Here is a 24,970-nt window from a genome sequence, read left to right on the forward strand (position 1 = left end):
GGGACGCCGGGGAGCAGACTAGGAGCTGAGAACGTACGCCCTGCCTCGGGCTCGACCTGCGGTACCCGGAACTGCGGAGTCCACGCCCGCTCCCTTAGCCTGGCGGTGGACGTGGCTGGCTCGGTTAATTCGCCAAGAGTTCCACTTTTAAAACACATTTCCCAGGGGAGTGAGAGTCCATCTGGCCACTTACGGCCTGGGCTGAGGATTCCACGGAAGTTATATAGCCCTGGATCAGACGAAGTAGCATTCCCCTCTTTTTCATGGGTCCTGTCTGAAAATTATTGAGTAGGAACCCAAGAGGTAATTAAAAGGCCTCAAAAATCCCACCTCATTCCATACACAAGGGAAACCCATGAGTTTGTAATTCATTTACTACTTGAAAACTGTTCTGACATGTGTAGTAGCTGTGCACTACTCGTGCACCATTCTGAACACTTCATTGGAGAAGTTTTAAGTATCTATATAGCATGAACTGGACGAGGGGAGGGGGCAGCGGGGTGTAGTGGGTTAAGAAATCTTGATTCTCCTTTGATCTTAGGATTTTTAGATAATGAATGAATGAACCAAAAGGTTTTTGAATAGGGGACAAAAGTCCACAGATAAGATTGGCAGAAGCCATCTAATCAATTCTAATCACTGTTTGGGATGGAATTGTGTACTTTGACTGTTTTAGGTTGCTGGTTTGATTCCGGCTTGAATGACTATTGACTAACCTACTGATTGTTGAGATATGTTAAGGAAACTGCTTGAATACTGTTTAAATATGCTAAGGAAATTGCTGTAGGAAGTATGTGGAAAATAAAATGTTTACTAAGGACAAGCTGTTTTTTGGTGAATTAACCTAGCTTTTTACAACTTACATTCTGGAATGTCACATTGTTAATTTACTGCTGTTACTAGCTTTACACTGCCTGTCTTTATGTCCTTCTTTGATGATTGAATCAACTGATTTTTCTTGTGAAACTTGTCTTGTCAATAAAAAGAAAGGCTGATTTCCGATCGAGGCTGCTCCCCTGATGGGTGGCAGTCCGTCCAGGCCTCATTGATTGTATTTTGAGTGAATTCTTTCTCTTTTCTCCATCTCGGTTACACAGTGGAAAGTGTAACAAACGGGGATACTGCGGAAGTGAATATTGTTCTCACCTATCAGCAACAAATAGTTTTCAGATCAGGGTCCATATTACTTACTTCCTTCTCTGTAAAATGAGGCAGTTGGACAAAGGTCCCTTAAAGTTACTGTGATGCTATGGATCAATATCTGGATGATAACCTACAAATATAGTACAAGCTAAAGAAATCCTGAAGATTTCAAAATAAGTATTATGGGTTATTTTATGTCCCTTTGCTCTCACCTCCTAATCTCCATAAACATTCTTCAAGATTTTACTCAGAGCCTCTTTTTGGTTCCCTCAGATGAAGCACCATTTCAACTTTCACCTGTGTGTTGCCTAAAGTTGCTTTTACTCCTTCAGCTGGTTTCCTTCCTTATCTAGTCCTCTCATTAGTTATTTCACTTCTCCCCAAGGGATCCACCACTTTTTTAAGGTCATCATCTCATACAGTCTATTTCTGTGTCATCCTCTTTGTAATCTGCAGCATTCCATCGGAGTATGTTCTCTGAACACTCAGGGAAGGCCCATCAACTCAGTGAAAACCTCAGTCCAAGTCAAGGACGGGTGCCTTGCAATACATCTCTCTACTGTCTTTCACCTTGTCCAATCTGTTTCCTTTATTCAGCTAAGATTCCTATCACTTTCTTCCTTCTCCATAGACTGTTATCACCCCTACTCCCAACCATCTCATAGCCTAAAATGTTAATTTGCCTACTTCTTTCTGGATAGACCTCAAGGGATCAATGCAATCCAAGTGAAATAAAAGGAGGAAAGAAGTAGAGACAGAGATGGAGCTCAACTAATTGATGGCCCCAGTTTACTGAGACCACAAGCCCTTGTAAAGAGATCAAGTCTTTTAATGTCATGGGCCATGTCTGGCACAGAACTGGTATCTCTAAATGTTCAACATTAACTACTTAAAGCAAGCAAAAAATAACCCCGAAATTTCTTAAAAAAGTCTGCTTGTCATTGAAACTCCAGCAGATGGCAGCCACCTCTGTTCACCGCTACCACACTTGAAGGATATAGGAGCCAACTTTCTGAAACTGGTAAAGGAAAGGAGGAAATGATGTGGACAGAGGACCAAAAACCCCCTTTTCTCATCTGCAGAAATAGATACAGAGCAAAAAATTTCATTGGCTATTTATTATGCTGTATTCTTTGAGGGTCTTTAGCCATAATTAGTCAAAAATCTAGTAAAGATGAGGTGCCTATGGAGAAGTGAAACTAGAGAAAGAAAAGGTTTGGATGCAAGTAAAACTCTTACAAGGATCCAAGCTGAAGCTTCCCAGCATCTTGAAAAAATCTTAGGACTCAAGGATCAAGCACATCATGAAATAGCACACTTAATACATTACAACACAGTGACTAATAATAAAATTATTTTTTATCATTTTGGAGGAAGAAAAATAGTGGAGACATCACACACATTAAAAATCCATGATGCCAAGCTCCTGAGGAGTAAAAATTTCCCAGCTAAGAGGGATGTTCCCCTCAGTTTGTTTTATCAGTATGAATAAAAAGTATCTGCCCCTTCACCAGCAAGTCCTCTACAAAGAAAGAACCAAACCAAGTCTAGCAGAGCAATGAATTCAAGTGTGAAGGGCTGAAGCTTTCAAACACAGTTTTCTGTCGTGCGTCTCCATCTCTGTGGTGACATGGCCACTGCCCAGGGAACTTTTGGCATGGATCCAGGGTGAAACAGCTGCAGATGTGTCTATGAATACTGTGGTAACAGTGGCTCAGAGCCTCCAGACTCATAGCTCCGCATGGTGGGCTTCTGCCTTCAACAATTCACTGGGCTTCATGAAAATGCCTTCCATGGCTTTCCAATAGTTGTTCTGACTTGGCTGGGCCATCCCATGCACTTCTTTTTGTCCACTGATGGGTCGACCATATTGTTCACCTGTGACAGATAGCAGCACCTCTGTAGAAGAATGTCTGAACCGGACCTCACCGTCTCTCACCCAGTAGGGCCCGTTACAGAGCACTGTCCAGTCATCCAGATAATCACCTTCACCTTCCTCACCAAAAGCACTAACTTCCTAGAAAACACAGAAGGTGATATTATTAGCACAGCTGACATATAGGCTTGAAAAGGGGAGTGAGGCAATAATAAAAAAAATAAGGCTATCCAAAAGTGAAAAATGAAAGGCTTCCCAGTATTTAAAAAAATAAATAAACTGTAGGAAAAAAACAAAAAACACAAAGGGCACATAAGAAGAAAACAATTAGCTGCCATAAGATAATTGTCCACTTATTTTGCAATTAATATTTTATTTATTTATTTTTTTTTTTTAAAGATGACCAGCAAGGGCATCTTAACCCCTGACTTGGTGTCGTCAGCACCACGCTCTCCCAAGTGAGCAAACCGGCCATCCCTATATGGGTTCCAAACCCGTGGCCTTGGTGCTATCAGCACCACACTCTCCCAAGTGAGCCACAGGCTGGCCCCGCAATTAATATTTTAATATTTTGCCTTATATTTTCTATTATAGTCTTACAATACTTTATAGCTCTTGTTATTTTTTATTTTAAATATTCCTTCTTTGTTCCCTTAACTAGATTGCAGGGAACCTGTTGAGAAAGTTGGAAAGTGGATGGGCTCTGGAGTCAAGCAGACTTTGAATCTCAGCTCAATCCCTTCCTTTTTTTTTTTTTTTTTTTGTCTTTTTCGTGACCGGCACTCAGCCAGTGAGTGCACCGGCCATTCCTATATAGGATCTGAACCCGCAGCGGGAGCGTCGCCGCACTCTCCCAAGTGCGCCACGGACTCGGCCCTCAATCCCTTCCTGTATAACTCCTTTGAGCCTTCATTTTCTCCTCTATAAAATGATGACAATATCACCTTACAGAGCAACTGTAAGAATTAAATGAGATAGTAAACATTAATTGAGCAAAACATAGCAGGTTCTCTGAATTCCACACTTATCTCAATTTCATTCTCCTTAAGATTACTATTCAGTTTCTTTCTATACAACAGCAATCAAAAAACCACCAATTACTTCAGAAATCTAGAATTTACATACACACTAATAACTAATGACTAATGTAATAACTAATGTAATTTTAGATGATTAAAAAGCAGTCATTTGGAAATGGAATCTGTAAGACTAAAGGCAAAAGGAACTGCACATTAACACAGTACTCTATATGATAAAGTTATTTCCCATGGGTTACCAGTTAAGAATTTTGATACTGCTATACTCATATACTGGAATTGAACAAGTAGGTAAATAGATGGTGGATGGTGTCAATCAGGTATCTCACTGTTGGAGCAGGAATTTACAAATAAGCACAGAGAGGAGTCTAGAATGATCTAGATGTAGAGTTGGAGACATCAGTAAGAATTTATATTTAATTTAATGTAAATACAGATGGTTACACATATATATAGATATGTGTAAATATATGGTTTAGTATACACACATACATTTCTTTGCTCTGTCAGATGAGCAAAAGAACATCTAAAAGAAACAACACCCCACTAGCAACCAGTGCACATAGGGTCGAGATGTTGGTTCTAACAACATTCTCCAACAAAAGGAAGCAAGTTTCCTTGGAGAAATTGCCTATTCTAGGACTGGGGCAAGAAATAAATAAGATGAGCCTGGAGCATCTTTTAGTGCCAGAAAGTAAGGAAGTACTTCAAAACACACACACCATGGGATTCTGTCAAATGGACACAAGAGCCAACTGAAAGAACTCCCAACAGTCAAAAATGGAACAATTTGAGCAATAAAGACAGTGGTAATGGATAACTCAAAGTTATCATTTATACTCAAAGTATAAAAAAAAATCCATGAGTTCATAATGATATAAATGATTGAACACATGAATTAGAGAGAAGGGACAAATCCTCCATAAAGAAAAATCCCCCCAGATTATGTAGATGCTCCACCTAAGGTAGGTAGGAGTATCCTCACTCCTGAAGTACTTACTGTGCATAGTGACTTCCTTCCAAAAGTACAGTGTGGAAAGGGGAAAAATGAAAAGAGGAACTTGACAGGAAAAACCCAACAAACTACTTACTTCAGCCAGGTAATCAAAATCAATATTGAAAGTCATAAATTATGTAGACAGTATGTGCCCTTGATATGATGTCATGAAAGTGGCACTTTACCTCTGTGATCTTCCTCCCAAAACCCTTTATAAACCCAGTCTAATCATGAGAAAAACATCAGACAAATTCCAATAGAAAGGTATTCTACAATATACCTGACCAGCATTCTTCTAAACTGTCAAGGTCGTCAAAAACAAAAAAAGTCTGAAAAACTGTCACAACCAAGAGGAGCTGAATTAAGACCTGACAACTAAATGTGATGTTGTATCCTGGAATAGTAAAAGGACATTAGGTAAAAACTAAGGAAATGAGAATAAACTATGGACTTTAGTTGTTAATACCGTATCGATATGGCTTCATTAACTATAGCAAATTTATCCTACTAATGTAAGATGTTAATAGGGAAAACTGTGCAGAGTGGGGAGTGAAAGGGAAGGAATAATTAAAGGGTCCACATGCCTTGAAAGTTCAAGGCTTAAAAAAATGACACAATAACTAATTCACTTCCCTACTGTGGTTATTTAGCACCATTAAAAAATAATAATAATTTTCATTGTAAGTTTAGAAAACATTGGGTTTCTTTATTGAAGGATTTATCAGAACTTATGCTATACTAATGTATACCTATTCTGTCTATCCTCCCCATTTCTTGATTTGATCTAGATGTAAAGTCTCCATTTTGACCAGAAATAATTTTCTTCACATTTATGAGACAGAGCCACTTTTCCAGGTCTGCACAAAAGAGAACGTCTATACCTAGAAAAGAAAGGGTTAAGAACCAAGAGATCAAACAACAACTCAAATGAGTAATGCAAGGCAATGATCCACTGGATGCCACCTCACCTGGTTTCCAGAAAGAGGTGAGGTGAAGTGGTGACTATGGAGGTTTCTCCCAGTGTTGACATGTGTCAGCCGGATGGGCTGACCACATTTGATGGGGGTTCCCCTCTCACATACTGTAGCAGTCTTCCCCCGTATCCTCCAGTAACTGTTGCTGTCATCCACAGAGGTTACACCTGTTACTGACTGCTGGCCACTACCTGCAGTCAAAAAAAGAAAGGCAAGTGAGCTGACCCCTCTTTTTTCTATGGCCAATAATGTACTTTGTGTCCTAAAACAGATATGGAGGGATGGGGAGGAAATGCTATGCTTGGTAATATTTTTTCTTCTACAACACTAAAATATTTATCAAAAATACTAAATGTGTTCATATAGTATTAGTTACTATATGATAAACTACACTTAAGGGTGTGCCATATCAAAAAATTCCAAGTGTTTGCATCAAAGGGCACTAGACACATAAATATATGTGGATTTTTAGAGGCACACGCAGTGTTTACCTACATATATTAGCCTAGATAGACCCTAGCATATGTCAGATGTCCGATCACATAATTTTAACATGTAATAGTATTCAATGTTTACTATGTATTACAATAAAAATTTTTATATTTGACAATTAAAATGAGACCACTTTATGCTGTCAACTTTAATCCAAGCATCCATTAATCTTTCAAACTCCTGGGAGTGGTTTATCAACGTACTATAAAAGTGCAGAATTATTGGGTCATCTAAATTTGGTTAATCCTGCTTCAAGTGGTGCGATTCTACAGGTTAAGAGATACTGGATTAAATATGTAGCTAAAGGCTTTAAGAAAAAAAAAAGGATAATATAGATACAATAATTGATAGATAATTAATGTGTATTGAGCACTTACTTACTAGGTATCAGACACTGACCCAAGTCCTTTGCTTGAATATTCTTATTTGATATATACATATATTCTTGGAGGTAGGTGTTATTATTAACATCATCCCCATTTTACACTGGATTGTAAGAAAGGCTGAGTAGTATGCCCAAGGTCACACAAGCTCTAAGAAACAAGGATGAGCTTGAACCTAGGCAGCCTGATTCTAAAACTAAATCTCTTAAGCACTCCACCACATCGCATCCCACAAAGTCATCTTTATTCCTCCAGTTTTATTTTTTGTCAAGTTCCTCCAGACAGGCTACTCTCTCATAAACTCCAGGGATACTCTCTTCCCTAGTCATCACTAACTACCCAATTCTTTGAAGGCACTCCAGGGGGCCAGCTGGTTAGCTGAGTTGGTTAGAGTGCTGCATTCTTACACCAATGTCAAGGGTTTGGATCCCCATACCGGCTAGCTGCAAAAACAAAAACAAAAACAAAAACAAAAACACACTTTCACTAACTTTGAAGGCACCCCATATTTCTCAGATACTTTCCTCAAATATCGTCACCTGTTCCTTCTAGCTTTGCCTTCAGTTTCATGGCCCTGCCTGACCACAGCCTTTAGATGATACTTCCCTTTTACCAAGTAATTTGTTATGCCCCGTACCAGTTATCCGGGAGAATGTAGCAAATTATCAGCTCCTCATTACTGGCTTCTTCCAATCAGCTCATGACTTTGTTACATCTTTAAAAAAAAAAAAAAAAAAAAAAGGAAAGGGCCAGCCTGTGGCTCACTTGGGAGAGTATGATGCTGATAACACCAAGGCCAAGGGTTCAGAACCCTATATAAGGATGGCCGGTTAGCTCACTTCAGAGAGCATGGTGCTGACAACACCAAGTCAAGGGTTAAGATCCCCTTACCAATCATTTTAAAAATAAATAAGTAATTTCAAAATTCTTTTAAAAAGGGGGAAAAAAGCAAACCAACTCTCCATTTGTACTTCTGGTTACTGCCTTATGGCTCTCTCAGTCCTCATAGCCATGCTTCAGTAAATCATGGTCTTCATTTCATCTCCTACTTTTTCTCTTTCTATTCAACTCTCCACTCCCCCCCCCCCCATCTTTATACCTTGGAATTACCCAGAGTTCTATATCTGGCCCTCATCTGTTTCTTTTCTTTTTTTTTTTTTTTTTTGGCGGCTGGCAGGTATGGGGATCCATCCAAACCCTTGAACCATGGTATTATCGGCACCACACTCTCCCAAGTGAGCCACAGGCCAGCACCCCCTCAATCTGTTTCTATCAATAGTTCTTTAACACTTGTTGGACAAAAGCATTTGTATTTTCAACAAGTTTCTCAAGTGATTAAAATTGACACCAAGGGCCGGCCCGTGGCTCACTCGGGAGAGTGCGGTGCTGATAACACCAAGGCCCCGGGTTCGGATCCCATATACGGATGGCCGGTTCGCTCACTGGCTGAGCGTGGTGCTGACAACACCAAGTCAAGGGTTAAGATCCCCTTACCGGTCATCTTTTAAAAAAAAAAAAAAAAAAAAAAAAAAAAAAAAAAATTGACACCAAATTGAGAACCACAGTTCGTCCTAGACAATTTCGTCTACTCCCATCATATCTTCAACCACTACCTATACAACAATTTAACTCTGTATCTCAGGCTCAGTACAGATCCCTTTTCTGAGCTCCAGACTGAACCTGGTTCTGACATTTGGCTGCCCATGAGAACCATCCATAGAGCTTTTTTTTTTTAATTTTCTTAAATTTTCTTTCTTTTTTTTTTTCTGTAGAGCTTTTTAAGCCTACAGATTCCTACTGCCAGGTCTCTCTCCACATCCACTCTAATTCAGTAAACCTGAAGTAGGACACCAGATCAAATTAAATAGTAGTAAACCTTACACATAGTAGGTGTTCACTGAATGGCTGCTAGGGTTTTTTTTGTTTGTTTTGTTTTTGTTTTTGTTTTCAAAAGATGACCTGTAAGGGGATCTTACCCCCTGACTTGGTGTTGTCAGCACCACGCTCACCCAATGAGCCAACGGGCCATTCATATATGGGATCTGAACCTCCGGCCTTGGTGTTATCAGCACCGCACTCTCCCGAGTGAGCCACGAGTGAGCCACGGGCCAGACAATGCTAGGTTTATTAAGACATCTCAATGATTACAACTCAGTTCCTCGCCTACTCTAACTGGTCAGACCAGTTTTGGGGATCCCGAACTACATCTGAAAGAATGCCTTCTCTCTTAACAAATGGCATCATCAGTTATCCAAGACAGAAATCTACTGGTTATCTTAGATGCCTCTCACATCTCACTACCTGAACTTCTTTCTCTTGTTTTGTCTGTTTCTATTGTTTTGTAACTGGCTTGATTAACTACTGCGTCTCCTGTATATAGAACAATGCTAGGCACATAGTAGGAGTTAATCTATGTTGAATGAATGAACCCACAGATAATTGATCACTAAGCATTTTAATTTCATATAATAGAAAGTAGTTTCCTCTGCAATTCTTGTCACTGCTTTAGTTTAAGTTCTTCATAGGAAGGAGGTTAAGGTGCTGGTAACACCAAGGTCAAGGGTTTGGCTCCCCTTACCGACCAGCAGCCAAAATAAAATAAGATTAAGGTTTGAGTAAAAAAAGGGCCAAGATAGGAGTCGAAGAACAAGTGTAGGATGCAAAAGAGCTAGAAGACAGAGGGTTGTAGTCAGAATGACCTCTCGGAATTTAAGACTTCAGAGACACAGCATTTACTGTAATTTCCTACATGTCTGCCTCTTCCGCACTGAGCAGTGCCAGCCCGAAGCAGCTAAAAGCAGGCTTTGAACCAGACAGATTTGGATCAAACCCCGTCTCTGTCACTCACTAGCTTTGAGCAGCGATTTAATTTCTGAGTCTGTTTCCTCATCTGTAAAATGAAGATAACAATAGTATCCACCTCACAGGAATGTTAAAAGTCGAAAACAGTCCATATGTAACGTGGCCGGCTCGTAACTCACCAAATAGAAGCTGGTATTAACGATTAAGACGCCTTAGAATAACTCAGTTCTCCGACTCTTCGCCTCTAGACCTCAGGAACCTCCTCAGGGCACCCCTAACCTTCCCAGACCACACCCCTCAGATTTTCTGTAGGCCCCACCCACTCCAGAGCCTACCAAGCCTCCCCAGCCCACCCGAACCCGGTCACCCGCAGTACCTGACCCATAGCGCACGTCGTGTGAGTGCAGTCGAACGTTGTGGCGCGTATTGAGTAGCTTCACCACAGACCCGCAGGTAACGACAGCCAGACTGGACGCTCCCACAGCGTTCCACAAACCCGCGAACAACAGTAGCTGTACCATAGCCATCCTAGCTGGATCTCGGAGCTCCTATCGTCGAAGGAAACTAGGCCCCTCCCCGGAACCGGAAGCTGAAGGAGGAACAACAGAAAGGAGGAAGCGCAGAAGCCCTAATCTGATCTTTATGGTTCCTTTGGCTAGAGCGGCCTGAGGAGCCCGTTGGGCCTAGTTGCTTCCGATCTCCTCTCTCTGTTCTTTTTTTTTTTTTTTTTTGTCTTTTTCGTGACCGGTACTCAGCCAGTGAGTGCACCGGCCATTCCCATATAGGATCCGAACCCGCGGCGGGAGCGTCGCCGCGCTCCCAGCACTGCACTCTCCCAAGTGTGCCACGGGCTCGGCCTTCCTCCTCTCTCTGTTCTGAAGGCTCTTGACAGCTGCCTTACTGAACTGCTTCTTCCGGCTTTCGCATGCCTCCGGACGAAAACCTTGAGAACCCGGTGGGGAAAGAGAGCAAGAAATGGCCCACCCACTCCCAGTGACAGGGAGCCGGAAGTGACGTAGCACGTTGACGCAGCAGCGGCGGCGGTTGCGGCGGAGGGGCCGTGCGGTGGGTCAGTACTATCCTTTCCCAGTCTCGGTTCGACGACTCCATTTTCCTCGGTGGGGGCTTAGCGCACCGGAGAAGCGGCGAGCTTCAGGCAGGTAAAGTTCGGACTGGAGAGCTTTTTTTTGTACGGGTCAGGTGGGGAACCGGGCTCCTAGGGCCTGGTCTCGTAAGGGAAAAGGCATTGGGGAGTCGTATGCGTGAAGAAGGGGGCCCCGGCCTCTCCTGCTCTGTGGGTGGAGGGAGGAGGGAAGCCGGATAGTGGCTTAAAGTCGGAAGGATTTTCCCAACCCGGTAACACTCGGAACCCGTGAATGGGGTGGCTTCTTGAATCAACAGGCTTCCTGGGATCCCATCCTTCTCTCCGCAGTTTCCGAAAACTGGGCCAAGCGAAAGGATTGGGAAAGGAAGGGCCTTGGGGCTTCTGAGCAGGGATCAGGTGATCGAATTGCTTGTTCTGGGGATGCGAATCCTACGGAGCTTTCAGCAGCTCCGGCCATCTGGCTAGAAATGCCAAACTCCAGCTCTTCCATATTGTTGAATTATACAATTACAACTTTTTGTAGATGGCTGCATCCTTCATCCCTTCCTAAAGATTGGAGGTCTGTAGAAGTACCTGAAGCCCATCCATTCTCCGTAGATTCATTTCCTCAAACATTTGCCAGGCACCTACTATGAACATCAGAATGGGTTGTTAAGTCAAAACTTTATCTTCTTCCAGTTTCTACTTTTCTCTCCAGACACTCCCTTGAACCAGCTGGAGCAGTTAATTTCCCTGGGTTGTCAAAATAACTGATAATTATTTTTCTTTAGGAGTAGGCCTGGGCCGGCCCGTGGCTCACTTGGGAGAGCGTGGTGCTGACAACACCAAGTCAAGGGTTAAGATCCCCTTACCGGTCATCTTTAAAAAAAAAAAAAAAAAAAGAAATTCACTGCAATATCAGAAGTAGTAAGGTAGTACTAAGCTACACTGCTGTTGATAAAGATGGAGAGTGTAAACAATGTTAGATCTGATTAATTTCTTCGGGGGTGGGGGAGTTTAGTTCCCTTGTTTATCTGAAAGTTATCAGTTTGTAAATCTTAAGTGTATTGATTATGAAAGCATGACCTCCCATCAGTTGTGAATTTAGGGCCCTTTTCCTTTTTTATTCTGCTGGCTTGTGTGGCTACTAGATTAGATTAGCATAGTACTGTTACTCTCCAAGAGGTTTTAATCTCATCAAGAGATTAAGCACATCAGGAAGTGGTACAGTCTAGAGAGGCCCAGTCACATTTTACAATTCTCCATCCCAAGGCCTTCTTCACAAGAAAGCAAGCCTACCTAGTGAGGTGGAAATATATGATAAATTTGGTTTTGCTTCTCTGTTCTTGGCCCTAATAAATGGCACCACCATCAATCCTGCATATAATCTTTGGCTTCCTTCTTCTCTGTTATTGCCCAATGCAGTCGTCAAATCCTATCTCTCCATAAAACTCTATTCCCATTAGCATACAGATTATGTTCTGCTATCCCTCACATCCCCTCCAACTACCATCTTAATATTTTTTATTTCCTTTCATAGCTGGATTTATACTTGTGCCTTCTCAACTTCCTCACCTTTTATTCACTCTTCAGTCTACACCAAATTGGCTTCTGTTCTTATCCTGTCATTGAAATTGCTCTTGTCAAGGTCACCAGTGATTTCTTTGTTGCCAATTCCAATAGATACTTTGTTCTCATCTCCCTCCGTTTCTGGGATATTCAACACAGTTACTCCTCTTGAAACTCTCTCCTCTTGGCTTCTTTGACACTTCACTCCTGTATTTTCTCTGTTTCTCTAGCTGGTCCTTCTCATTTTCCTTTGCTACCCACTTTTGCTCTCTACCTAATCTCTAAACGTTGGATTTCTCACAGGGTTTAATGCTGAGTTCTCTACATTCTTACTGTAAGTGATACAGTCCCATGGTTTTAATTACCATCTGAAAGCTGGCAGCTCCCAAGTTTAAATCGCTAGCCCGGTCCTCTCTGCTCTGTGTTCCAGGATCACACATCAGAATGCCTGTTTAATTATCTCCCTTTGGATATCTCTCTGGCTCCCCAAAGCTAACGTAAGCAAAAGGACATTTTGGTATTCCCATCATTCCCAATCTGGTCTTCCCCATCTAAGTGGTACTTTCATCCACATGGTTACCAAAGCTAGACCTCTAAGAAACATCTTTGTCTTCTCTCTTAGTACCCCTCATCCCCAGTCTTTCAACAAGTCCTGTCACATCCACCTCCAATATATTTCAAATCTGTCTTCTATTCTCCATATTCACTGCTACCACCCTCCTCCAAGCCACCATCATCTTTTGCCTGGACTACCACAGTAGTATCCTCAGTTTTCCCTGTTTCCATTCAGATCACCCTCCAGTCCATTTTCCATGTAGCAGGATTGTGTTTGGTCAAATCAGGTCATTTCTCTGCTTAAAACTGCAGTAGCTTCTCATGGCCTTCATGTCCCACTTGAACAAGCCCCTCCTCTCTTGTATTCTCTTACCTTCACCATGTTCTACTCACATTGGCCTTAGGACATCACCTACCATATACCAAGTTTTTCCCCATGTTTTGTGCTGGAACCTCTCCCTCTGGTTCTTTATGCCACATCCTATCCATTCTTGACATCTCAGCGTAACTAAACTTATCCTATCAGAGGTGAGGGTGTATTTCCTTCCTAACACTTATAGCAAGTTTTATTTTGTGGTTTGTTTTCTGCACCAGAGTACAGGTATCCTAGGGGCAGGGACCTCGTCTTGTACATGCCTGGCATGTAATAGACACTCATTAAATAAGTATTTGTTGAATTCTCAAGTAAATTAATTCTCTGTTTAAAACTCTCTAGTTGTAAACTTAGTTAAAAGGAATTTAAAGGGCTTTCCAGCACCTTTAGGATAAGTCTAAAATTCTTTGAACTTACCTCCGATTCATTATGAACCATTCCCCTCCCCGGTCAAACTAGCCCTCTCTATTCCTGCCACAGTGTATGCCTTGTGCTGAAAGAGCTCTTCTCCAACACTACCACTCCCCCACCACTTCCAAAGGAACCAGCTCCTCCATTTAACTAACTCCTCGTCACTCTTAAGGTCTTTGTTTAAAGTTCCTTCCTCAAAACCAGGTTAGGTTCCCCTAATAAAAGGTCCCATGGTATCCTTGTCATCAGTTCTTTAAAGACCTTTTGTACTTCTAGATCTGTGGTCACCAAACTAAGGCCTGTGGGCCAAATTAACCTACTCCCATTTATTTACTTGATGTCTGTGTATGCTTTTGTGCTACAATCACATATCAGGCCCTGTAGAGAAAAAGTTTGCCAATCCTGTGGTAGAGCAAGAACTGTACAATCCCCACTATGTGTAACACAAAGCTTAGTAACTGTTACTCCCTCCCTGTGTCGCAAGGGTTCTGAATCTAGTTACATATTTCAGTTGTTTGTTTCTCTTTTGCCCTTTCCTTTATCCCCAAGGAAAAGTGGAAAGAAAAGGAATAAGTAATATTTTTAAATTACTTATTAAGAGCCATTACTAACAATAATGCTTTTTTATTGAAAAGATTAGCATTGAAAAGATACTAAGGCTGTTATTTCCTAGAAATATGGTATGCATGTTAAGGTGATGAAAATGAACCCTTTCTGTATTTTAACATCTTGACTTAGCGGAATTAGGATTTTTCATAACAAGAGTTCTGAGTCCCAGATTTAAAAGAATTTGTCTTGAGTAAACTGAATACTTAGTCCTAGGCCCTTGCTTATAAATATAAAATGTAGAATGTCTTGTAGTTTAAACTGCACACCAGACTTCTGGGGCTATTCCCTGTCAAGCCTAAGCTTTTGCTCATGTTACCTTTTTTCCAGACTATATTTTTAATTCTTATCTTAATCAGGCATCACCTTTTCTGAAGTATTCCCCAGCCTTTCTCTCTGTATTGCTCTCATAATCCTGTTATGTAACTTAATAACTTAATATAACATTAATTATGCTTTATCGTATCTTTATTTACAAGTTTTTTAAGACAGATTGTGAATTCCACCAGATCAAAAAGCACATTTTACTCATTTTTATGCATCCAAATCCCAGCATAGAGTATAGCCCTAAAAAAAAAAAAAAAAGTAGATGTTATTTGAAGCTGCAAAGTAGAGGAATTAAAGAACTAGATCTCTGTTCCCTCCAGTTTCCCTTTTTGGGGGGGGGGGGGGCTGGCCAGTAAGGGGATCCAAACACTTGACCTTGGTGTTACCAACACTGGGATCTAACCAACTGAGCTAACCTGCCAGCTCCTGGTCTCCTCTTAATTGCCTCCTACAACTTCTTGTTCAAAGGGAGGGACTACTGAGGGCCTCCCCTGTGGCAATCTGATTCCAGCTCCATTTCTCTCCCAGAGAATGTCATGGTAACCATCAGCCTCTCCCTTTGAGCCACACTTTGTACTGCAGCTGTGCTTCTGCCTGGAGAAAACTCCCTCCATCACCTGACTCCCCTTCTAGACCTATTCCAGTTGCAGATTTAACTTAGAATCTGAATATGGGGAAAATTTCAAAAGTACAGATACTAAATACAAACTGCATCAAGCTCATCCCAGATATCATTTATTTATTTTTTTCCCTTTTAACTCATCTGCATTTGTTATAACCTTTTTAAGCAGAATGCGACTCAGGCACATTTCACAAGCCTCTCTCTGAGTTACTTTTGGAACAACAAGCCTAGATAGGCTTATAATTTTGTTCCTCTAAACAATACTTTTCTTTGGAAAATAAGCCCTGTGGAGAGTAACTCAACTTAATGGTTGGTTCAGTTTAACATTTCTAAAGGACTAGTACATGAACAATTGGTAACTACAGAGGATGGGAAGTTTAAAAAGTAGATTCTGTCAGCCAGCCACAATCTGTCAATCAATCAATCAATAAAAAGTAGATTCTAGAAGATGAAACTCAAGTCATTTCAACAATTTGTTTTTTCTGGTGGCTGGCCGGCATGGGGATCTGAACCTTTAACCTTGGTGTTACAAGACTGCTCTAACCAACTGAGCTAACCGGCCAGCCCAACTAGTATTTTTCTTTTAAACATAAGGATCTATCTTAGAACACTTCATTGACAAAAGATTTGATCTACTACAGAGTCTAGTTTGATAACTAAAATACTTCAGACCACAAAGTTAACGTTAGGTTACATTCATCTTATAACAAACATTAACTCAGTCAATGTGAGTTAAAATAAGCCAATGTGAAACTAGAAAAGCATTACTAGCTTTGCTTTAGTGCCCAAAGTATCATTTATTAATAATCACATACAAAGAAATCTGTTATCGTCTGTGTTCTGGAGTAGTTGCTGTTTGTCAGTGTCAACCTGCAGTGCAGCTGTAGCACCCTCTATGCACATATAGCTCCTGCAAGCTGTGATGCCAGGATTGCTTCTGGCATACCTCTTTTTTTTTTTTTTTTTTTCCTGACTGGTAAGGGGATCACAACCCTCAGCACGGTGTTGTCCGCACCACGCTCAGCCAGTGAGCGCACCGGCCATCCCTGTATAGGATACAAACCCGCGGCCTCGGCGCTACCAGCGCTGCACTCTCCCGAGTGAGCCACGGGGCTGGCCCCTGGCATACCTCTTTTAACTGGAAATCTTGTCATTGAGCTACATTGGAGGCATTCCCCAGCTATAGCACAGCGCGTGCTTTATTGTTAATGTAGGTGATGGGAGGATAGGGAACACAACTATCTTGCCAAGCTGCCTGCAGCACAGAGCACCAGCTGTCCCTGGAACAGAAAAAGCTGTTGTTTTCATCAGGTGGGCTGTCTGTTTCTCTCTGTTAAGTAGCTGGGGGCATCTGGTTTGCAGGAGCTGGCATTTAATTTGAAGATGTTGAGGCCTTAAATTTATGGATCTGATAGCCTCATTAAAGCAAGCTATGTGTGGGGGCCGCTGTACCCAAATATATTTTTAATGTCTCAGTTCAGGGCTGAGGGGGAGTAGTGTCAAAATTAAAATTAGAGCTCCAGATTTAATTGGTAGAAGTTTAAAACATTCACTTTTGGCAATACTCAAGCTAACTGACCTTAAGGATACAGATCTTGGAAAAAAAAGGGAGGGGGCCACAGTCTATCCCCAGGGCTTCCTATGTCATAGTCCTTTAGGGCCTTTACCATGGTTCTCAAACTTTATGGTCTCAGGACTCCTATATACTCCTTTTTTTTGGCGGGGGGTGGTGGTGGCACTGGATGGTATTATATACTCTTAAAAATAATTTAGGTCTCCAAACATTTTTTTTATGTGAGTTATATCTGTTGATATTTACCAGATTTATATTTTTTGATGTTTGCCACGTTAGAAATTAAAACAAACATTTAAAAATATTTGTTAGTTCATTTTAAAGCAGTAAACTTACTGCATTTTAATATAAAAAAAACACTTTTTTAATGAAAAACAGCAGTTTTCAAAAGAAAAAATTTAGTGAGAAGATTGTTTTACATTGTTTTACTTTTGTTGTTGTTGTTTTTGCGAAACTTTTAAATGTCTGCCTTAATAGAATATAGATGGAGTTTCATATCTGTTTCTACATTCAGTCTGTTGTGATACCACAGGTCATATAACCTCTGGAAAACTCCACTGTACACTTCTGAGAGAAAAGAGGGGACAGTCCCTGGAATACATTTTGAGAACTACTAACATAGTACAATCTGTGATTTTAGAGTCAGACAGACCTTAGCTCAGATCTCAGCACTTCCAGTTGATAATTGTGCTGCCTTGATCAGGTAACTTTATCTCTCTATTTTCGCCTTTGTTGAGTAGAGAAAGTATGCTATAACTCACAGGACATGGTAGGAATTAATAGGATATTTGTTAAGTGTTTGGCACTTGGTAGGTGTACAATAAACATTATTTCTCAGGGTAGTTTTTTGTTGTTGTTGCTGTTGTTTGATTGCTTAAAGCACACGGGAGAGACCTGTACAAGAGGACTTCAAAAAGTTAGTGATTCAGATCCCCATACTGGCTAGTCACCAAAAAAAAAAAAAAAAAAGTTTGTGGAAAAATGGAAAGAAAAGATAAAAATATAAACTTTGTTTCTCAGCTAAGCTCCATTAAATTCAAGATACTTTTGTTAAGGATGATACCAGCCATTTAGTCCACCCCTAAAGAACTGAGGGTCCTGGGAATTTAGCCATGTCAATGCATTCTTTTTTACATTAGTAACTGAAGAAAAATGGGTACCCTTTAAAGATTTTTTAAAATTAGGGAGCAAGAAATCAGAAGGAGCCAAATCAGGACTGTAAGGTGGATGCTTAAATGATTTCCCATCAAGACTTGCAAGATTGCCCCCGTTTGATGAGAGGAATGAGCAGGAGCATTGTTGTGGAGAAGGGCTCTCTGGTGAAGCTTTTCTGGGTGTTTTCTGCTAAAGCTTTGGCTAACTTTCTCAAAACACTCTCATAATAAGCAGATGTTATTGTTCTTTGGCCCTCCAGAAAGTCAACAAGCAAAATGCCTTGAGCACCACCAAAAACTATTGCCATGATCTTTGCTCTTGACTCGCCGATGTTTTTTGACTGGAACACATCCATCTCTTGGTAGCCATGGCTTTGATTGTGCTTTGTCTTCAGGATCATACTGGTAAAGCTGTGTTCCATCTCCTGTTATAATTCTTTCAAAGAAATGATTCAGGATCTTGGTCCCACTTGTTTAAATTTTCCATTGAAAGTTCTGTTCTTATCTGCAGGGGATTTGGACACAATGGTTTTGGCACCCACTGAGCAGGAAGTTTGTTCAACTTTAGTTTTTTAGTCAGAATTGTATAAGCTGAACCAGTCGAGATGTCTCTGAGCTTCACCATAAATTCAATGTTTGTTCTTGCTTCAATTTTAGCAGAATTCATGTTGGACTGGTAGGGGCTCTTTTCAAACTGATGTCTTATTCTTCGTGTCTCAAACTAGATCCTGTTCAGACATGTTATAACAAGTTAGTATGAGTTTATTTAGATGCAAAAAAAGTTACAAATGAGTGCATAGTTTTTTAGTTTTCCATGAACTTTTTGAAGACCCCTTATGTTTGTTTTGGTTGGGATTTGTTTATGTGTTGTGGGTTGATTTGTTTTCCAGTTCTCTTCCTGTGCTTGCTCTCTATACATCTGTCATAATGCATAAAACTATTTTATGGTCCTTGTATGTTTTAATTTCTCTCACTCTACTACACAGATAGCTCTTTGAAAGTAAACAATCCTGCTTCTCTTCAAATCCCCAGCCCCTAGCAGAGTGTATGGACTTGGTAGGCATTCAATAATGTTTGTGAAAAGAATGTCATCTGAAACCTCAGCCTAAAATTGAGCATTGCCCCTTTCTTTCCATCAGAACCCAGTACCTTCAGTTTTGTCTTCTTGAGTTCAGTTAACCTTGAGTTAATCAGTTATGATATTGCTCGATATCAGTAAGAGTAATTTTCAGGAGAATGAGAGCCACAGAACTCAGGCTCCTTGTAGAGCTTAGACCCATATCAGGTAGCCATTAGCCACCATCCTCTTCTCTCCCCTCCCACTGCCATCTTTAACCAGGAAGATGGCAACAATGTGAAAAAGTAAGTACTTTATTTAATAGACACTTAACAGTTCCTGATTTGTGCAGAGGACCCAGACAGATACAGCCTTCTGGAACAAAATCAGAAAGTGCCTTGTAATGCCTATCATATTGCCATTTATATTTTCATGGTTTTTATTAGTCCCTGAATTGGATATGGTCCCTGTCTTCCAGAAGCTTATAGTCTAAATGGGAAAGGAGCATATGCACAGTAGACCACTATACAGGACAGGGTGAGGAGTGGTGCCTAGTTTATCCATAACCAGCTTCAGGATTCCAAAACGGCATATTGATGTTATGACTCATATGATGTGTGTTGTTTTTTAAAGTCCTACTCAAGGCCCAGTAAACTTCATGTTATGGTTCTTGGAGTTCTCCACTGCCATTTCCAGGCTTTGGATGAGTCTGAAAGCCAGGAAGTAGAAGATAAAGTTGGGATTGGTTGGTACGAAATTACAGAGTGTTATGGAAAATTAGGCCCAGGATTCAAATTGAAACAGTAGGTTCTTCTCCCTGTGTAATATAATATTCTCAACTCTTGGGCCGTCCAGTTAATTCAGTTGGTTAAAGTGCAGTGTTGTAACACCAAGGTCAAGGGTTCGGATCTCTGTACCAGCCAGCCACAAAAACAAACAAATGAACAAAAAAATCAAGTATCCTGAGAGACAGATAGTACTGTTGCCGTTTTCCAGATGAAGAAACTGATATTCAGACATCAAATAATTTGCTTAAATTTATTTAGCTATTGGGTGAGATGAGACCAGATTTGACCTCTGGGGCCGGCCCATGGCTCACTCAGGAGAGTGCGGTGCTGATAATATTGAGGCCATGGGTTCAGATCCCACATAAGGATGGCCGGTTAGCTCACTGGGTGAGCGTGGTGCTGACAACACGAAGTCAAGGGTTAAGATCCCCTTACCGGTCATCTTTAAAAAAAAAAAAAAAGATTTGACCTCTACTGTTAATCCCAGCAATCTTTCCTCTGAACTACGTTGTCTTTATTTTGTATGCCATGGAAGTTTTTTGCAGGGGAGGTAAATGTTAAAAATAGAGTCATGGTACTAATGTATCTAAAGAGGCCTCTTCTCCACCCAAATGCTCCCAACCAGTACTGATACAAGTGGGCTCAAGTTCATGAGATGTTGTTTAATCTATTGTAAAGAAATTTTCCTTTTGACTGTGCTAATAACCAGGTATAGTGTATATGAAAGCACCTTTCATAAAGGTGGCACTTGTTGTTTCCCAAACCTCCTATGAGCAAGTCACATAATCTCACTCTACCACCATATTCCTACCTATATAATTATTCCTACATTAGTTTATTTCCTTATCTGCCCATTCCCACCTCCCAACGGTAAGTGAGGTAAAGCTCTTTGAGGAAGACAGATGATATAGTCCAGTATAATGGCCTTTTAGAAGTACACATGAGAGGAGCAACCCTGGGAGGAATAAAAAATGGGAGAGATAGAGCCTTCTGGGTCTTACTCTCTTCTCCCCAGGTGGGAATGATTGAGTGGGCAGAGCAGTGGCACTCAAACAAAAGATTGTTTGTGGGAAGGTTTGAGAGCCCTCTATAAAATCATGTCTCTCATTTTTAATCCCCATCTCCCTCCCTTCCCTAGTCTTCAGGCAGGCTCTGTGAGGCTGCAGCAATGTCAGATTTTGTGGAAAGCGAAGCTGAGGAGTCAGAGGAAGAATACAATGATGAAGGCGAGGTGGTGCCCCGAGTCACCAAGAAATTTGTGGAAGAGGAAGATGATGGTGAGGAGGCCCCAGCCTCAAGCTTCTACCCTCTATTGCTAAGTTTTGGATAGTTGGATTCTTGCTGATGAAAGGCTCAGGCTGAGCACAGAAGTTCTCACACATGAGGTACCAGCTTGAGAAGTTTCAGTCATTCTTAGAAAATACTTACTGAGGGCTGGCTGTTTAGCTCACTTGGGAGAGAGTGGTGCTGATAACACCAAGGTCAAGGGTTCAGATCCCCATACCGGTGACCCGCAAAAAAAATATATATGTGTGTGTGTATATATATATATATAACAGAAAATACTCACTGAGCATCTGTCTGCTGTATGCTAGACACTGTGCCTAAAACTAGGAATACAGAACAAAGATCCAGCTATTGTGTTTACCTTAGTGGGTGAGGACAGACAGTAAAGCAATAAATAAATCCATATGTAATTCTTCTCACTTTTAGACCTAGCAGTGTTTGTATTTATGCACCCAGTTTCCTATTTCTCTTGCCAAGCCCAGCTTAGGAGGATCATCAGCAGTGTATAACCATGAAACAATTTTAAAGGTTGAAAAGGAAATGTAAGTTTTATCAAAAGAGTTGTGGATGAAAGGTATGTAGCTGCTGAGTTTATAAACTGGGGAATACAAGGTTATTGGTGGCTGTAAAGCCTCTAGCAATGATTTTGAAGAGCCAGAGTAATTAGGAAGATCATCTTGCTTAATGACAGATGGTGAATGTAGAAAAGAAAGCATCCTTTGCAGATGCTGCTGCTCTAAGTCAGTGGGCACATTTTGCATCTTTACATGAGGCAGAAGAGTTAACATGGCACCCAGGTTATTAGGTTCAGAGCAGATGGATAATCTCAGTTAAGCTGGTGGCCCCGCCCCACCTCCCGTCTGTTCACCAATCTCCATGCCTTAAACATGCACGTTTTCCAGATGAGGAGGAGGAGGAGGAGAATCTAGATGATCAAGATGAGCAAGGCAACCTGAAAGGCTTTATCAATGATGATGATGATGAAGATGAAGGGGAGGAGGATGAGGGTAGTGACTCTGGTGATTCAGAAGATGAGGTTGGCCACAAGAAGAGAAAACGCAGTGAGTAGTCTGTCCTCAGGTCAGGTGAGGCTGGGGTGGCAGTTGCAGTGGGGAAGGGGCCTCCTTATCACCGTGGGTAACACTTTGTTTTCTTCAGCATCTTTTGACGATCGCCTGGAGGATGATGATTTTGACCTCATTGAAGAAAATTTGGGTGTCAAAGTCAAACGAGGTGTAAGTGTCATTCTTTGTCTTTGTCCCTGGGGATAAGGAAAAAGCTCTAGGAATTCAGTGTCTCCCTGGGCAAGGAGGCACATGCAGAGCAGTTTAGGGAACATCAGAAATGAGAAAGGTATCAGTATCATTGTGCTGTGGAGCCAAGACTTACATCCCACATCTGGGTGCCTGTTCTAGAAAGGCTGTCGAAGTTTCAGGTTTGGGTCTTGGGGCTGAAAGAGCATCACTCAACGTGTTCTTTCCCTGCTCCCTTGGTCAGTGTAATAGTGGTGGGAAGATGGGAGTGAGACTGGAGAGCAGGCTTCCTTATACCAGACCCTGATGAGGCAGGTTTTCCTACCCCTAGCAAAAGTACCGGCGTGTCAAAAAAATGTCAGATGATGAGGATGATGACGAGGAGGAATATGGCAAGGAGGAACATGAAAAAGAGGCTATTGCGGAGGAAATCTTCCAGGATGGGGAAGGGGAAGACGGGCAGGAGGCCGGGGAGGCCCCCATGGCTCCCCCCGAGGAGGAGGAGGAAGATGATGAAGAGTCAGGTATGTGTCACTGGGCAGGGAAGCCAGTGTGTGGATGAGTGTTGGGATTTCCTTGCCCTAGGAACAGGATGAGAAACAATTCTTCAGTTATAGCCCCCAGAATTTGACACAAAGAAGTTCCTTTTCAGGAGCTTCCCTGCTTTTCTCACTGGCCACTCACATAGTAGGAACTAAAGCCATTCAGTCCTGGCTCCACTCCTGACTCTGAGCTCTAAACCCTCCCTTCTCTACCCAGATATCGATGACTTCATTGTGGATGATGATGGACAGCCTCTCAAAAAACCTAAGTGGCGGAAAAAGCTTCCTGGATACACAGATGCGTGAGTGGGGTCTGGTATGGTACGCGAGGTAGTGGTAAAGGCACTGAGTGGGCTCTGTCAGAAAGGAAAAGGTCAGAGTCCTCTCCAAAACTGGGACATTCCCAGCTCTTGGCCCTTTTTCTTCCATGCCTCAAATAACCTTTACGAGGCACTGATTTCACATGCTTCTAGAAGCCTTGAGGGAGCTATCTCTGCATTCTTGGTCCACTGTGGGATTAGGGTGGAGTCCCTCATGGGCAAGGCTCCAGTATCCCTCTTGCACCTACAGCTTCATGTTTATTTATTTACATATTTGCCTTCTAAGCATAATTTTGTTGGAAGATGCTGCATCAAAATTTAAAAGCTAAAGGTCGGCTGGTTAGATCAGTTGGCTAGAACACAGTCCGATAACCCCAAGATTATGGGTTCGGCTCCCCATACTGGCCAGCCACTTAAAAAAATAACAGACAACAACAATCAGAGTTTAAAAGTTAGAAAGCTTTTGCTCTAAGGGAATACTGTAATGCCTTCACTGAAGATGGATCCACTGAGCAGGATATGGATCCATCTGCCCTTTTGTTATTTGATCCCTTTCACTGGCAGGTGCTAAGACGGGGCTTTTTATCTTCCAATAGACAATAGTTTGCCCAGAAATATCCCCCAGCTAAGCCTTTATTCCACAGTGAATATGGTCCTTTTCTTTACCTTTTCCTAAACTTCTAATTGCCTTGAGAAAAGTGAAGGATCTGTGCAGGGGCTCCATTTCTCTCCTTCCACCCAAACCTGAGCCAACTGCCTGTTGCTCTCACCCACAGAGCTCTGCAAGAAGCCCAGGAGATCTTTGGTGTGGACTTTGACTATGACGAATTTGAGAAATACAATGAGTATGATGAAGAACTGGAAGAAGAGTATGAGTACGAAGACGATGAGGCTGAGGGTGAAATCCGAGTGCGCCCCAAGAAGACCACCAAGAAGCGTGTGAGCCGCAGGAGCATCTTTGAGATGTATGAGCCCAGTGAGCTGGAAAGCAGCCACCTTACAGATCAGGACAATGAAATCCGAGCCACTGACCTGCCTGAGAGATTCCAGGTAAGAAACCCCCAGCCTCTGCCCTTCTGCTGATCCATCATCACGTTGTGGTCAACAAATAATCTAGCAACAATCTGACATTGCGTAGTATCCAGGATGGGTTTTGAACCCCATCTGACCCAGGGTCTGGGGAGTCCAGCTCTCAGAGGAGAGAAGATACACTCCAACCTTGCTTATGGTTCTTGAAATAGCACTCTTTAGCAAATTTATGAAATGCTTACTTCGTGCCAGAATGACACGGCTCTTGGTACTAGAAATGTGTCCCTGAGGATCACATGTTTCTGTCCAGAAGTGGTGTATGTTTTCCCTAAGTGGAATATTCAAGATAAAGTCAGTCTTGCCATGTTGTCTTATTTGCTGCAGCTCCGCTCCATCCCAGTCAAAGCGGCTGAAGATGATGAACTAGAAGAGGAAGCTGATTGGATCTATAGAAATGCCTTTGCCACACCAACCATTTCTCTACAGGTACTCCAAAAAAGATCCTTAGGTTTTGACATGCACCAAAAGCAACATCATCAAGAGGGAGAGCCATTCCTCCCCTTCCCCATACATCTGTGTGCCTGGTACAGAAAAGTGTGTGTGTATTAGAGAGATTGTTCTAGATTTTATCTGACAAGATCATCCTGTGTTACAAAGCAGTTTTGTGTGTAAGACATACAAAGTAACAGTGTTTTGCTCTTTATTTTCTTACTGTA

The 24,970-nt window shown here is 41.7% G+C and overlaps 2 protein-coding genes across 2 annotated transcripts in view; one reads left to right on the forward strand and one right to left on the reverse strand.

The window, feature by feature from the left end:
• Nucleotides 1–2,246: 2,246 nt before the first annotated feature.
• On the reverse strand, nt 2,247–10,698 carry SDF2 (stromal cell derived factor 2). Its single transcript, XM_063109168.1, has 3 exons — nt 10,081–10,698; nt 6,022–6,218; nt 2,247–3,160 (listed from the first exon to the last, which is right to left on the reverse strand). Exons 1-3 carry the CDS (start codon nt 10,229–10,231, stop codon nt 2,873–2,875), a joined length of 636 nt encoding a protein of 211 aa, XP_062965238.1. The 5' UTR covers nt 10,232–10,698; the 3' UTR covers nt 2,247–2,872.
• SUPT6H (SPT6 homolog, histone chaperone and transcription elongation factor) overlaps nt 10,488–24,970 on the forward strand; it is a 33,407-nt gene continuing 18,924 nt past the window's right edge. Inside the window, exons 1-8 of the mRNA XM_063109167.1 lie at nt 10,488–10,864; nt 20,962–21,100; nt 22,013–22,171; nt 22,269–22,345; nt 22,695–22,887; nt 23,123–23,207; nt 24,002–24,275; nt 24,639–24,740. Of these exons, the coding sequence (XP_062965237.1) occupies nt 20,992–21,100; nt 22,013–22,171; nt 22,269–22,345; nt 22,695–22,887; nt 23,123–23,207; nt 24,002–24,275; nt 24,639–24,740 (999 nt within the window). The 5' untranslated portion in view covers nt 10,488–10,864; nt 20,962–20,991. The remainder of the gene's footprint in view (nt 10,865–20,961; nt 21,101–22,012; nt 22,172–22,268; nt 22,346–22,694; nt 22,888–23,122; nt 23,208–24,001; nt 24,276–24,638; nt 24,741–24,970) is intronic.

This window comes from Cynocephalus volans, chromosome 10 (genome assembly GCF_027409185.1).
Source record: "Cynocephalus volans isolate mCynVol1 chromosome 10, mCynVol1.pri, whole genome shotgun sequence".
NCBI lineage: Eukaryota > Metazoa > Chordata > Mammalia > Dermoptera > Cynocephalidae > Cynocephalus > Cynocephalus volans.